General features: G+C 39.6%; 8 protein-coding genes across 8 annotated transcripts; 4 read left to right on the forward strand and 4 right to left on the reverse strand.

Moving 5' to 3' along the window:
• Positions 1-11: 11 nt before the first annotated feature.
• Positions 12-1,193, reverse strand: KRE28 (Kre28p; the record flags this gene model as incomplete). Its single annotated transcript, XM_037285930.1, has 1 exon — positions 12-1,193. The coding sequence occupies one exon, from the start codon at positions 1,191-1,193 to the stop codon at positions 12-14; it is 1,182 nt and encodes a 393-aa protein (XP_037141825.1).
• Positions 1,194-2,111: 918 nt separating this feature from the next.
• Positions 2,112-3,416, reverse strand: RBA50 (Rba50p; the record flags this gene model as incomplete). Its single annotated transcript, XM_037285931.1, has 1 exon — positions 2,112-3,416. The coding sequence occupies one exon, from the start codon at positions 3,414-3,416 to the stop codon at positions 2,112-2,114; it is 1,305 nt and encodes a 434-aa protein (XP_037141826.1).
• A 202-nt stretch (positions 3,417-3,618) lies between these two features.
• Positions 3,619-3,858, reverse strand: SNA2 (Sna2p; the record flags this gene model as incomplete). Its single annotated transcript, XM_037285932.1, has 1 exon — positions 3,619-3,858. The coding sequence occupies one exon, from the start codon at positions 3,856-3,858 to the stop codon at positions 3,619-3,621; it is 240 nt and encodes a 79-aa protein (XP_037141827.1).
• A 156-nt stretch (positions 3,859-4,014) lies between these two features.
• On the reverse strand, positions 4,015-4,758 carry DCG1 (Dcg1p; the record flags this gene model as incomplete). Its single annotated transcript, XM_037285933.1, has 1 exon — positions 4,015-4,758. The coding sequence occupies one exon, from the start codon at positions 4,756-4,758 to the stop codon at positions 4,015-4,017; it is 744 nt and encodes a 247-aa protein (XP_037141828.1).
• Positions 4,759-5,783: 1,025 nt separating this feature from the next.
• HG535_0A00405 (uncharacterized protein) lies at positions 5,784-5,996 on the forward strand (the record flags this gene model as incomplete). Its single annotated transcript, XM_037285934.1, has 1 exon — positions 5,784-5,996. One exon carries the CDS (start codon positions 5,784-5,786, stop codon positions 5,994-5,996), a length of 213 nt encoding a protein of 70 aa, XP_037141829.1.
• Positions 5,997-6,414: 418 nt separating this feature from the next.
• On the forward strand, positions 6,415-8,940 carry AGE1 (GTPase-activating protein AGE1; the record flags this gene model as incomplete). Its single annotated transcript, XM_037285935.1, has 1 exon — positions 6,415-8,940. The coding sequence occupies one exon, from the start codon at positions 6,415-6,417 to the stop codon at positions 8,938-8,940; it is 2,526 nt and encodes an 841-aa protein (XP_037141830.1).
• A 477-nt stretch (positions 8,941-9,417) lies between these two features.
• SPS1 (putative serine/threonine protein kinase SPS1) lies at positions 9,418-10,848 on the forward strand (the record flags this gene model as incomplete). The annotated part of the gene is made up of 1 exon (XM_037285936.1): positions 9,418-10,848. One exon carries the CDS (start codon positions 9,418-9,420, stop codon positions 10,846-10,848), a length of 1,431 nt encoding a protein of 476 aa, XP_037141831.1.
• Positions 10,849-11,074: 226 nt separating this feature from the next.
• HG535_0A00430 (uncharacterized protein) lies at positions 11,075-12,649 on the forward strand (the record flags this gene model as incomplete). The annotated part of the gene is made up of 1 exon (XM_037285937.1): positions 11,075-12,649. The coding sequence occupies one exon, from the start codon at positions 11,075-11,077 to the stop codon at positions 12,647-12,649; it is 1,575 nt and encodes a 524-aa protein (XP_037141832.1).
• Positions 12,650-13,052: the final 403 nt, after the last annotated feature.

A 13,052-nucleotide genomic window follows, 5' to 3' on the forward strand; every position in this document is an offset into this window, starting at 1 on the left:
TGATCCTCTTCTCATTTAAGATTATTTATAATATGCACCATAACATTAAAAATATCTTTAGCTCCCAAATGATCTTTCTTGAGTTTGTTTTCTATATTTTTATCATTTCTCATTATGTCTTCTTCCTTCCTGTAGACTTTCATATCTTCTATAAGAGAGAAATCATCCAAAGTTATTACGACAGTAAAAATTGCTGAAACATCGAACTGAAACTTTCTGGTTTGTGGATAAACTTCAAGATTTTGCCACCCTTTAGCTGGTAGAAATTTAGCTTCCCATATCTTAATTAGGCTTTCAAGAGTTGATCCTAGTTCGACCAGCCGTGGATCCGTATCAGAGATAGAGGAATTTGACCTCTTCATGTTCCCAATAAAATCATAAGTTTTCTTTACTTTTTCCCATTCACTCAATTGATCATTTAAAATATTATATTCCCCCTGTGTTTTCTTTAATTGTCCCCATTGATGATAAGTCTCCATAAGCGGATCATGGTCGCTGTTCTCTCGTCTATCGTTTCTTATTTTATATTCTTCTCTCAATTTTTCTAGTTCTTCCATCATTTGATCACAGCTGTCCAGCACTTCTGTAGTCTCCAAGAGGATTTCGTTCACCTTATCTTCCGTCTTTGCCAAGTTGTCTCCCGCCACTGCTATTTTCAGTTTTGTCTCTTCAATTTTTACATGGTGCTTCCTTAGCTCGGTATCCTTTAGATTACTCACTTCCTCTTCTAGTTTCACATATTTGTCATCATGTATGGAGTCAAGATGTAATAATTCTGATGACGATATGGTATATCTTAAAAAAAAATCAAGAGTCTCCTGCTCCAAATAAGTAACTCTTAACAAATCTACCAGCTGGTTGAATGCATCAATTTTTTTATCGATTTCTCCGAAATCAACGATTTGTCGTTCGATCTGAGATAGATTTTCATCACTATTATCCAATATTCTAATCAATTCGCTTTCACGGCTCATAGTTACCACACTCTGAGTTATCTCGTTCACTGCGTCCGAGAATCTACGCTCTTGCGCTATTAGTACTTCATCACTAACTTTTGCTATTTCATTTTCCAAATTGCCGATTTCTGTTTTATAATCATGGAGACTTTCGAATGACATTATACCTTTAGTTACACTTCTTTGAATATCACGAATTAATATCAAAATAAATTCACATACACCGCTAATTGTCATTCATATCCCTCTAAGCTGAACGATGAAGTGCCACAATTATTTATTTTTGTCACTGTTGATGCTGCATCCACCTTTAAAAATATCAACAGTCACGTGGTAAAGCTGTGCGCCGTTTTCAAGTTTCGAGTATTTAAGCAATGAGCAGAAAGATTTTCACTTTTCAGCTATACCTCAAGATGATAAGACAACGATCAATATGAGAGAAAGAGAGAGTTAATGCGCGGAGCAATGATATATCGAAGCTCTTTTTGTGTTGAATTTATCGCAGTGCTATTGACCACTCTTTTCTATCACATTTTCGTCTGCACAACTTAAGTTTGTTGAGTTCAATTTAAATATTGAATACTCTTCGAATGTGTCTCTGTGCACAGAATGGGTTTCCTTCCAGTTCCGTGTCCCGGGAACAGTCCTTTTTGCTTTTGCTGATCCGAATAAAGAACAGCACTCTTTGTCTAATTGAATATCTGATTGTTCGCAACCTTAACAATTGAGTTTTTCAAGTGTTTGGTCTACAGTCATGGTTTTCAGGACATCAAGAGTTAAATGAAATGCATCTAGGGAGTTCATGGAACCTTTGTTTGCTTTTTTCGACGTCGGGGACACTACTCTCAATTGGAATCGAGTTGCATCAAAGTTGTGACAAATTCTTAACTATTTTGGACTTCAAATTGTCACAAGTTCAGTGTGTGTTTCAACCGCTTTCTCTCGTGATTGTTAACGTTCTCAGATTTTTTAATAGCCCAATAAGAGTTTTTCTTTTTGTGGCTAGTTAAAAATCTGTGATCAATGAGGGCAGTCTATTTACGTTGAAAAATATTAGGCAAAGTGAGGTTCGAGGAAGGATACATTTTATGTTTAGTTATTTATACAGGCTCCGTTTCCTGCTCTTGCTCGTGTCTCTATCGAGACGGTCGTATATTACTTATCTCTGAAATCACCACCGCCGCTTTTCCACAACCAGAGCGCATCAACGGCGTAATTCCTTACTGATATGTGTTTTGTCTTTTTTTCATCCGCTGCATCATTTAAGCATTCTGATATTCTACAGACTTTACAAAGATCCCAAAACATCGAGTAGATTTTATTTATGACTTCTTTTGAACCTCCGTCACGCTGGTAAGTCTCTAAATCCACCTCAGGGACGAGCTGGTAGTAAGATTGCTTTCCCAACTTGTAAAGTATTCTACCCAATGTTTGTATCGCGATCGATCTTTGCGCAGAAAAACTTGATCTTGAAAGTCGCTGCAGCTCCGGCATCGTGTAACCGGCAAGATTAGCATCGTCTGAATGATGGTGTAAGGCTGAGTGTGTTGTTGAATGAATTTCTCTTGTTGGTGGTACTAAATTTCCCTTAAAATCAAATCTACATTGTGAAACGTCATTGATTACCTGTGGCTTGTCAGAATCATCTAGCGGTTCCATCCATTTCAACTTTTCAATATCCTTCGGAAGATCAGGGAAAAATTTTTGATGAACTTTCTCGTTGAAATCTGGATCATTTAGATCCAACTTTTGAAATTCAAGCTCAATTTCTTGACTATTTTCATGTTTAATGAAATGCACATCGTTGAGAAGTTCCTCATTTGACATATGGTCTATGGATTGAGCCATTTGGAAGTCCAGCGGTGCAACATCGTCTTCATCGAGCCGCTCGATAGACGCGTTTTCAGAACTTGCCTCCTTCTCTTGGAGAAAATCCTCCACTGTAGGCTTCTTATTTGTGCTGATACCAAGTGCCTGATCAACCTGATCATCATCCAAAGGCAACAGGTCATTGACAGAATCCGTCCCACCTATCCAGGTACCTGGTGCACCATCTATATCGGCAAACAAAGGAGCATTGTCACCTTTACTTTTCTTGTTGATATTTTTTATAAGTTTTTGCAAAAGTTTCGGGTCAAAAGACTCCAAAAGTTCCTGTCTTTCTCGCAGAATTTCCTCCTTCGACATATTCTGAAGGACCTGAAGATTTTCATTATGGATCGACAACGCTTCCGATCTTTGGCGGGAGCCACTGGGGGGTTCTTTCGAACATGAAACACCATTATCTTTCTTCTCTTTCGCCCTTGCTTGGGCGCCCTTCTCACGCAGCCTCTGTTTCCAAGACGAGATCTTTGTTGGCCTGTACAGCTCCGGAAACCCGTTCACATTGCATGGTGGATCTGGCGAATTTGGTGCATCAGGAACCGCATCATGCTCTACAATGTCACCCAGAAGACTCATATCCAGCTCGTAGTATTGTCCGTTGTACCAACGTCGGCGTCTTTCTCCCAGTTATCGTGCACTGGAACTATTCAGTTGTATGATGAATATTCTATTCAAATCGAGAGATGACCTGCGTCGTAGAAAACTACACTTTCCATATTTTGCTTTATGTCAAAAAGGTGTTATAATATATAGCTTACAGATGGGATAGATAGATAGATTAAGCAGTGGCGCCGTAGTCGTTATTGTTAGCTGGTTCTAATAGGCCAGCCTGCCCCTCCTTTTCGAACGGATGTTGGCTAATGACCCAAAGTGCATGGACCAGGCCTGGCAAAAAACCTAGCAGAAATAGCAGTACATTGATTAGAAAATCTTTTGTAAAAAAACCTCTCTTAATCCAGACTGCTACTGGAGGTAAGAAAATCGCAATAAATACTAAAAACCAATCGCGTGCGTGCATTTTTATTTAGCTTGTCGCAGTGGCTTCTTGATTACACCTACAAAGTTAAAACTTCAAATAACACAGACATTAACCTCTCCGATATCTATCAGCTGCTTTTATAAAAGATATACAGTTCTCAAAGGGGGGATGTGGCGCGCGAGCGTGCAGAGAATATCATTCACAACGACGGCGCTCTGTAGCCAGAAAAGTTGCATTTGTGACAAGCGTCTGAAATCCGAGAACTATGGGATCAACAAATGTAATTTTGCCGCCGAGCATATTTGTTAGTTTGTACTGCATGCCTGAGAATCCAGCGCATCCAAGAATAACCACTTCAGAACCCAGACGTGCAATGTTGTAGTCCTCAATGCGCTGCGCTATGCGATTAAAATTGGAACTGTTGTGAAGCTCCAGCACTTGAAGGTTCGTTGACACGGTACCCCTCCAGAGACTTCTACTAATGGTATCGGTTGTGAGGAATTTTTGCGTCTGCTCGTCGAGGATTGCGACCCACTCCGCATTCGAAGTGATGATTGAGAAGGGTCTGCCGAGAGCAAGCGACGAGAAGGCCACCGAGCAACTTAGCAGTCCCACGACCAGGGGAGCCGCAGGGAGCGCCTGGATGGCGGCGGCAAGCGGATGGTCCGAGAAGCAAGCGACTAGAATGCCGTCGTAGGAGCGGTAGTGGTACTGCGAGGAGGGGTCCTGCAACAGGGGTAGGCATGCTTCGCAGCTTTCCCGGCTGCTCTCTAAACCGTCAATCTGACGAGGCGACCCCTGCGGACCTGTCATATATGTGACAGCTATGACCGGCGGTTGCGTTTCTTCGGCATCGCCGAGACAGCGCTCTACACTTGTCCGGATTTCGTCAGTCATCGACTGTGTGCTGTTGGGGTTGACAACGAGCAACTTGACCATGCTGTTCTGGTTATTGCGACGCGCCAGAGATCACTGCGTGAGGCGCACAACCCGTCTCCACCCTTGGCAGACGAGACAGCACCATCGGTCTGCCAGCCCACCATAATATACGCTGCGACACTACCCAAGACGCTCCACGATAGCGTGCCATGATAGCCTTCCGCGATAGGCAGAAGCCAGACGCCAGACGCCAGACGCCATATGTGCACGCGCGGGGCCATCTCCTATCACCACTGCTGCTCCAATGAATCGCCATTTCCTCAGAGCTGACCTGGCGCAGTGTGACTCAGCCGAAGTGCCGTTGCTCGAGCACGATAAGCCGAGAGGAGTCGGTAACAACGGCGCAATAACGGCGCGCCCTGACGCCACCACCACCTCCGGCTGGCCAGTAGGAAAAAAACTCGAGCCGACTTTTTTCCCAGCAGCTAGCGAGAAAGGCGCCTTATCGCTTCGCCTCCGTAACGCGTGAACCGTATGGCAGCAGGACCGTGTGAGCTTGCGAGCGCGTTTTGGGTCTCTACAGGCCAAGATCTCGCTCTAGTCTCAATTTGCTTGCTAATTTGGGAAAGACCAGCAACAAACGCAGAGCTGGAGATGCGCGTATATCAAAAGAGTCTGGACTGAGCGACGCGTTGCTTCTAAAGCGCGCGCACCTCCTCCACGATCACCAGGGCTATTGGAGCCATTTTTGGTTAGACGTTAAAGTATAGGCTTTTGGATTTTGGCCCTGGTCCTGTTTTGGTGTCTCGGTCTCTTTTCTCTTTCGCTCTTTTCTGTTCTGCATTCCCTGTGCTTACTGCAAAAATAGCGTTCTTTTTCCCAGTTGATCAATAAAAAAATTTTTCTTTTCTTTTCGGTGGTAAGTGAGGACATTCGAAAAAGCGATTAAAGAGCGGTTGCTCAAAAAATTGTATAAAGGCAGAGGGTTGCCTCTGGTCTGCTTACATTTTCAGATATTTGTTTTTCTACTACTACTAAAAGACTACTAAAAGACCAAGTGTTATCAATACATCAAGTTATCAGAAATGCAATTCAAGAACTTTGTCGCTACTTTCGCCGTCGCTACCGCTGTCTCTGCACAAGCTGTTAACAGTAGTAATGTTACCAACGGTACCAACGGTACCAACAACTCTAACGGTACCACTACCTCCACTTCAACCGGTGCTGCTAGCTCCAATGTATTGAACGCTGGTGTTTTCGGTGCTGCCGTTGCTGCTGGTGTTGCTTTCTTATTCTAATTTTAAAGGAGAAAATGAGTTAATCCAGAGAAGCGTTTTCCTTGTGGGTGCGCTTTTTTGACTTTTTATCAAACTTTATAGAATTACAGGGCAACATGTTATTGCAGGTTCATAATATGTGATTTAAAAGAACAACAAAAACTGTCAGATTTTATTCTTTACATCAAAACATTACCTTTTTTACCTAATTTTAAATAAACTCAACATCACTATAAATCTAGGAAACTTATGTTTATGTGTGTAACTTTTTAATACTTGTTCAATTAATTGAATTTTTTTGTCTACCTTCATTCATTGTATTCACTCGCTTGTTTTTCCTGTTCCGTACGCATCGTATCCTTTAACATTTTTTTTTGGAACTACCGGTTGCACTCCCAACATCCGACCAACTGAAACGGGGAGGTTGGACCATAAGATCATGGGTCAGTCGGCGAGTACCAGTGGTGATGTGTCTTCCTACAACTTGAGGCGACACAGAGAGTATTTTGTGCAGTTTAATGACACTTTCGTACCGCTTGTAACACCAGCTTATGTTTACGACTTCAATGTTCGAGTAAAACGACCTTCGCAGTTGGAGGTCTTCACTCTTCAGGATAAACTGGTCCACAGGCAGTCCTTAAGTGTCAGTGCAGGTGGCAGTTGTGTCCTAGTCGTCGCCAGCATTACCGTGCCGAGTGCTGCGTTCTACAAGGTCAAGATATTCGACCTATCTGTTGTTGTATTCTTTGAAGATAGTTCAGTCAAGCAGATTACACCGCCGGAATTTAGTAACGCGCTGCCAAATTGGCTACCAGATAGCATTGATTTTAGAAATATCGTGGCTTCAATGGAAACAGATCTTCAACATTTTCAAAAAAGTTCCGTTTGGAAAAATTTATTGGATTCTCTTACAAAGATCAACGATACTTTAATTCAACTTTCACAACTTTTGGGTAGCGTTACAAAAATTTCGTTTCCATCCTTATCGCACCGAAATATTTTGATTGAGTTGTTGAGCGCTGGTCTATTTGATAGAATTCGGTCTTTCAAAACAAATCAGGTCGATGTTTTCTCAAAAAATTTGTCACATAGCGTTATCAATCCATTGCATGAATTTAATGCTTTCAATAGCCAGAATCAGAAAACCGTGAGTAAAATTCAAAAAAACTTTAATGAGCTGACAAAATCTTTCTATGTTAATCCATCACAGACTCATTCGCCACTGCATTCAAAAAGGGACTTCGAATTAGCGAGATTGGACTACTATGATTTGTTATATCAATCATTATATAATGGATTACCACTAAGAAAATTTGCAAGCTCAATATGTCTGTTCCTGTATAACAAAAGGATCAGTGAGTCAGAATTCAATTTATCCTATATGCCAAGAGTAAACGCATTAAGAGCATCCATCAAGAGGTCAAAAGATTTCCAAGAGCTTGCTACGCTGCATCAAGGTTTCAAAATTTCAAGTAATTTCAAGGAAGATATTGTCTTGATACGGTATCTCAAGCAGAATGGCAATTCAATTGATACTTTAAACAGTAACGAATCAACTACTACATCTTCGTCTACTTCAGGTCATTGGCATAGACAATGGATAGTGCTAAATGACTATATTTTGCAACTTTATTCAACTTCAAAAAAGTTACAAAACAATACCAGTTCACGCTTTCATCAAATCAATTTATCCTTCGCATGCATTAAACAAATCAACGCCAAGACTTTAGATGTCATTACCACGGGTTCACCACTGACTATCTCAGTACCGACGCATCTTCAGACACAGATACCAGCAGCAGCGACAAATGGAACAGCACCGTTATCGTCAACAGCATATTCAACCTCAACTACAACTGCAGTAGGCACCACACCTAATGATGACCTTGTCTCGCCGGTTCGATTTCTTTTGCAATTTCACAATGAAAACGAAATGAAGACGTGGTTGAGTGCTTTAAGGCAACAGGCCACACAAGAAATTCATAGTAGCTCAAAATCAATGCTTACAAATGAATCTACACATTCTTTGAAAAATGAAAGTAATAGTCTGCTGTCTATTGTTAAAAATCAACACGAATCAAATTCCACATGTTGTGATTGTGGTAGTACAGAATCGGTTGAATGGATTTCAATTAATATATTATGTGTTGTTTGTATTAAATGCTCAGGGGTTCACAGATCAATGGGTTCACATATTTCAAAAATGAGATCTTTAACCTTGGATAATTTTGCATCTCCGGAAATTCTCCAACTAATTCAGCACAATGTTTCTAATTCAAACGTTAATTCGATATACGAAAGTTCATCCACAAAGAGGGAAAGAATTTCATCAACGTCGACTGATGCTGAAAGATCTCAATACATTATTGAGAAATATCAGTTGAAAACGTTTGTAGATGACGGTAAGCAGGCTCGTAAGAAATCTTTCAAAGCTCTCATAAAAGCTATTCATTTGAATAGTATTTATCTCCTACAGAAGTGCATTGCGCAATCTAGTGATTCATTAAAAGAGATAATTGAAGCGGAAAAAGGAACGACCAATAGTGATCAACCACAGGCGTCTATTTTTCAGTATTCATTGAAGCACCACGAAATGGTAAACGCACATCCCATCTTTTTCATAACTGAGTTTTTACTCATTAATGGAGTTCCAATAGATAAATTACCCCGAGATACTCAAAACTGGGCCCCAGATGTTCTAGATTATTGGAAAAGCAGGATAGAAATATACGGGACATACAAACCTGTCACGCTAAACTGCCAGAAAGAAGAAAATATTTCCATTAAGCCATCTAATAGCAAGTCCCAGTTACCAGCATTAACTATCCCTTCAGATAAATCTAATAAACGGTGGAGCTTGAATCCTATTTCTGCATCAGCTCAGTTAAAGTCACCAACTAACTTGTTGGCGATGCATAAATCTCTTAAATTACCTAAAAGGGGAGCAAATACCCACAAGGAATAATTCTATATGATAACGAGCGCTTCAATAATATATGTATAAGTTTTTCTGTTTTTGTTTTTTTTGTCATCAACTCGTCTTCAAATTACGCGACACAAATTAATACCGAATACTTTGTGATTGTGAATCCTGTATTTTATTAAAAAAGCGAGCAACAAAGAGACCTTACAAAAAAGTTTTCCAACCCTTCAAGTGTCTTTGAGTACCATCCATCTTATCCGCCACCTTTGGGAGCTAATTCAAAGCTATCTCCTCTTTAGTGAAACCACAAACGGCAAAAACATCATTGCATAGGACGATTTTAAACCTGCGAATAGCAATATCAAGAGATTTTCTTTTAATTAAGTTGTTGCTAAAAAGAATTCGGATAAAGAGCAGACTGATCGCAGTTGTTTCATTGTGAAATATCACTGCTGAGAAACCTTGCTATATATAGCTGAGTCGAAATATAATAAAGGCCAAAAAATCAACATCAAAAGTATGACAATCAGCAAAACCTTTTTGAGACCATCGGAAATCTACGAAATAAAAAAATGTGTTGGGCGTGGTAATTTTGGGGACGTTTATAAGGCCCTTGATAAAGCAAGTGGCAAGATTGTTGCAGTAAAAGTTGTCAACTTGGAACATACTGATGAAGATATTGACCTTCTAGCTCAAGAAATTTTTTTTCTAGCAGAGTTGAGGTGCCCTTTCATTACCAATTATATTACCACTATGACCGAGGATGTTTCAATGTGGATAATAATGGAATATTGTGGAGGGGGCTCATGTGCAGACTTGTTAAAGAATCTATATATCAATGGTATGCCTGAAGATAAAGTTTCCTATATCACGAGAGAGATGCTCAAGGGTCTAGCTTATTTGCACCAGCAGAAGAAAATCCATCGTGATATCAAAGCTGCGAACATTTTGATAACTGATGAGGGCAAAATAAAACTGGGTGATTTTGGGGTTAGCGGGCAAATAAAGGCAACCTTAAAAAGAGGTACATTCGTTGGAACACCATTTTGGATGGCACCTGAGGTTGTGAGCAAGAATTCAGATGGATATACTGAAAAAGTAGACATTTGGTCTTTAGGTATCACTGTATATGAGCTTCTAAAAGGTTCACCTCCGCTCGCCAAATGTGATCCCATGAAAGTAATGCTTAATTTACCCAAAAGAAAACCTCCAGCTTTACATGGAAACTACACAAATGCAGCCAAAGGTTTTATAGCTGCTTGTCTTGTCAAAGATCCCAATTCGAGACCCTCAGCTACACAATTACTAGATTTGGAATTCGTTAAGACCTCGAAAATTGACGATATAAGGAACGATGTTAATTATATCAAAAACAAAAAGAGTAAGGAAAACTATCAAAGAAACCCGAAATTTTCTCTGCAGGAGAAGCTTTATGATGGATCGGGGCCCCATATTATATGGGATTTCGAGAGTCAAAGGGAAATTCTTAAGATGAATCTACAAAAGATGAATCTACCGTTCACGCCGTTAGATGTGGAAACGCCACAATCAAAATCTTCAACCACTGGAAGCCCGATTTCTTCTAAAATTCATAGTCCTGTTCATCAAAATAACATGACTGACACACCAATTACTAATCCGGGCGGCTCATCGTTTAGAAATTACAACAAATTGGAATATGATATTGGATCTCCTATGGAGATTGATTTCGAGCTTCAAAGTGATGGAGATGAGTTGAAATTGAGAGGATTTGACTACTTAAAGAATCTTGTATCTTTCAGTTTCCATCGCATGTATGAGCGAGCCCACGACGATGAAACTAGAATGTACGTTAAGGATATGTTAGAGAGGTTTGCGATAACTGAGTCCAAAATCCCAGGTTTTAGTGAAGTTTTTGTTGAAGAAATGTCACTGAGGCTAGATTCTATAAAAAAATACTTAGCTAAATAATAGAGAACCTCTTTTGTGACTTCTCAAGGCCTATGGTGCAAAAGGATATGATTTCTTTGACGTCAGAACTAACGCTCTCTTGATGTGACGCCAGAGAAGCAGTTATAGTTTACACAAAAAAATAAAAAATATATATAAATAACAATATATCAAAGGATTTACTTTGAATACCTATTCTGTTCTACCCCGAGCAAAGTAAAATTAGTTATAATATATTAAATACTATATGAAACCCCACCAAACAACTATGAAATATATTGTTCTATTCTTGCCGCTTTTAGTTGCTGGCATGATTATTGACCCGAATTTATCTTTTAATTGCGATGCACAAAATGCTTTGATGTTTAGAAAATTGAAAGCTTTCGAAAACAATAGAGCTCCGTTGCCTCATTCTGCTACTTTAAGTTGTGACATTGAAAAAAAAAAGAGAGAATATTCTAAAAGTCAGCAATTTGAGGTCCATGAGAAAAGTCTCGAAATGAGAGCTGCCAATCCAGAGAAATTGGACAAAACACTTGATAATACATCTGGAAAATCATTCAATAATACGACCCATAAAACAACTGACAAACCGCCTGTCATTCCACCTTTGATGATGGAAATTTGTAAGAAAGATGAACACGTCATTATGAATGCTGCCGATTTGCATAGCCTTCAAGTGAGCTGCAATGATATTACAGGAAATATCAGATTCAATGCATATAGGGATGCAATTGTTGATTTTGGAAATCTTCAGACCATTGGAGGAAGTCTCTACATTGAGAATATATCGAACATTGTAAAGATTCAAGGTAACAGGTTACAGAAAATTGGAGGCACATTCAAGCTACACAGTCTGACATCTTTGGTGGTGCTTGATTTACCGTCGCTCAACAATGTGAAGGAAATAGAATGGAAAGTTGTTCCAATCCTGAACTCGGCCAATCTTAATAAAGAGATGAAAGGCCTCAAGAAGATCGTAATCTCTGATTCATCATTATCAATAATCAACGATTTCAACAAAATCAGAGAAGTAGATATTTTTGACATCAACAATAACCGTTTTTTGGAAATAATCAAAGCAAACATTGAAACTGTCAGGCAAAAATTGAGTATAAGTGCAAATGCTAAGCAGTTGGAATTGGAGATGCCGCTTCTTGTTTCCGCTCAAAACATCACCATCAGAGACATATCCTCAATTTCCCTTCCTAAGCTCGAATCTGTTGGAAGTTCCCTTGAACTCATTGAAAATGACTTTGTCACGATTGATCTGTCTACCTTGAAAGAAGTCGGTGCCTCTTTAGGAATCATCGATAACGTGAATCTAGATCTTATCGATTTCGCTAATGTAAGCGACATTCAAGGTGGACTTATCATTGAAAACAATCCCAAGTTGCAAAAAATTGACGCATTTAAGACTTTGAAACAAGTCGGTGGGGGTATTTACCTTGACGGTAAGTTTTCTGAAACAAATTTTCCACAGTTGAAATTAGTTAAAGGAAGTGCTTACGTAAAGTCAGACTCTGATATGTTCGACTGTAGCAGATGGACAACACCTAAATACGGACGGTCTTTCATTAGAGGTGGTAAGGTAACATGTATCTCTGGTAAAAGCGAAGAATCAGAAAGCATTGATACTGATGGCAACGTTGTTGGCAGAAACGAAAAATCCGATAATTCTAACAAAAGTGGACCTTCTTCCAATAGAGGAAAGCACGGTTTATTTTCCAAAGTTTCTCACTCTGGCTCAGCAATCAATGAAATCCCAAAAATTATGGTGTGCACTTTGGCAGCAGTCATGGCTGCAGCTTTTATCATTTAATTTTTATGGACCTCCATAGAGAATAGCTTATATAGACCAAATTGTTTAGCTTTCAAGGATTTTTGATATGAATAGAACCTTTCGTCCTGTATGAATTGTGAACATTGTAAAATTAAAGATTCGCAAAGAGCTCCTGTTGGATACATTCATTATTGTCCTTTCCCAAAGACAAACGCACGCTTGCAACGAGTTCGATCCTAAATTCCCTTGTGAATGGGCAAACTTATAAGAACGCGTACTACTGCCGTGGAATTAAGCCTTGTAGCCCACGTACTGAGTACACTGAAAATGGGCGAAAAAAATAACTTACTTCAGCATTCTAAGTGCGAGTGGCAATTCGACGTTGTTGAAGGTTGATCACAGGGCAATGGTAAGCTTATGAATCAAACACCTCATTTTTTTT

This window comes from Zygotorulaspora mrakii, chromosome 1 (genome assembly GCF_013402915.1).
Source record: "Zygotorulaspora mrakii chromosome 1, complete sequence".
In the NCBI taxonomy this organism is placed as follows: Eukaryota; Fungi; Ascomycota; class Saccharomycetes; order Saccharomycetales; family Saccharomycetaceae; genus Zygotorulaspora; species Zygotorulaspora mrakii.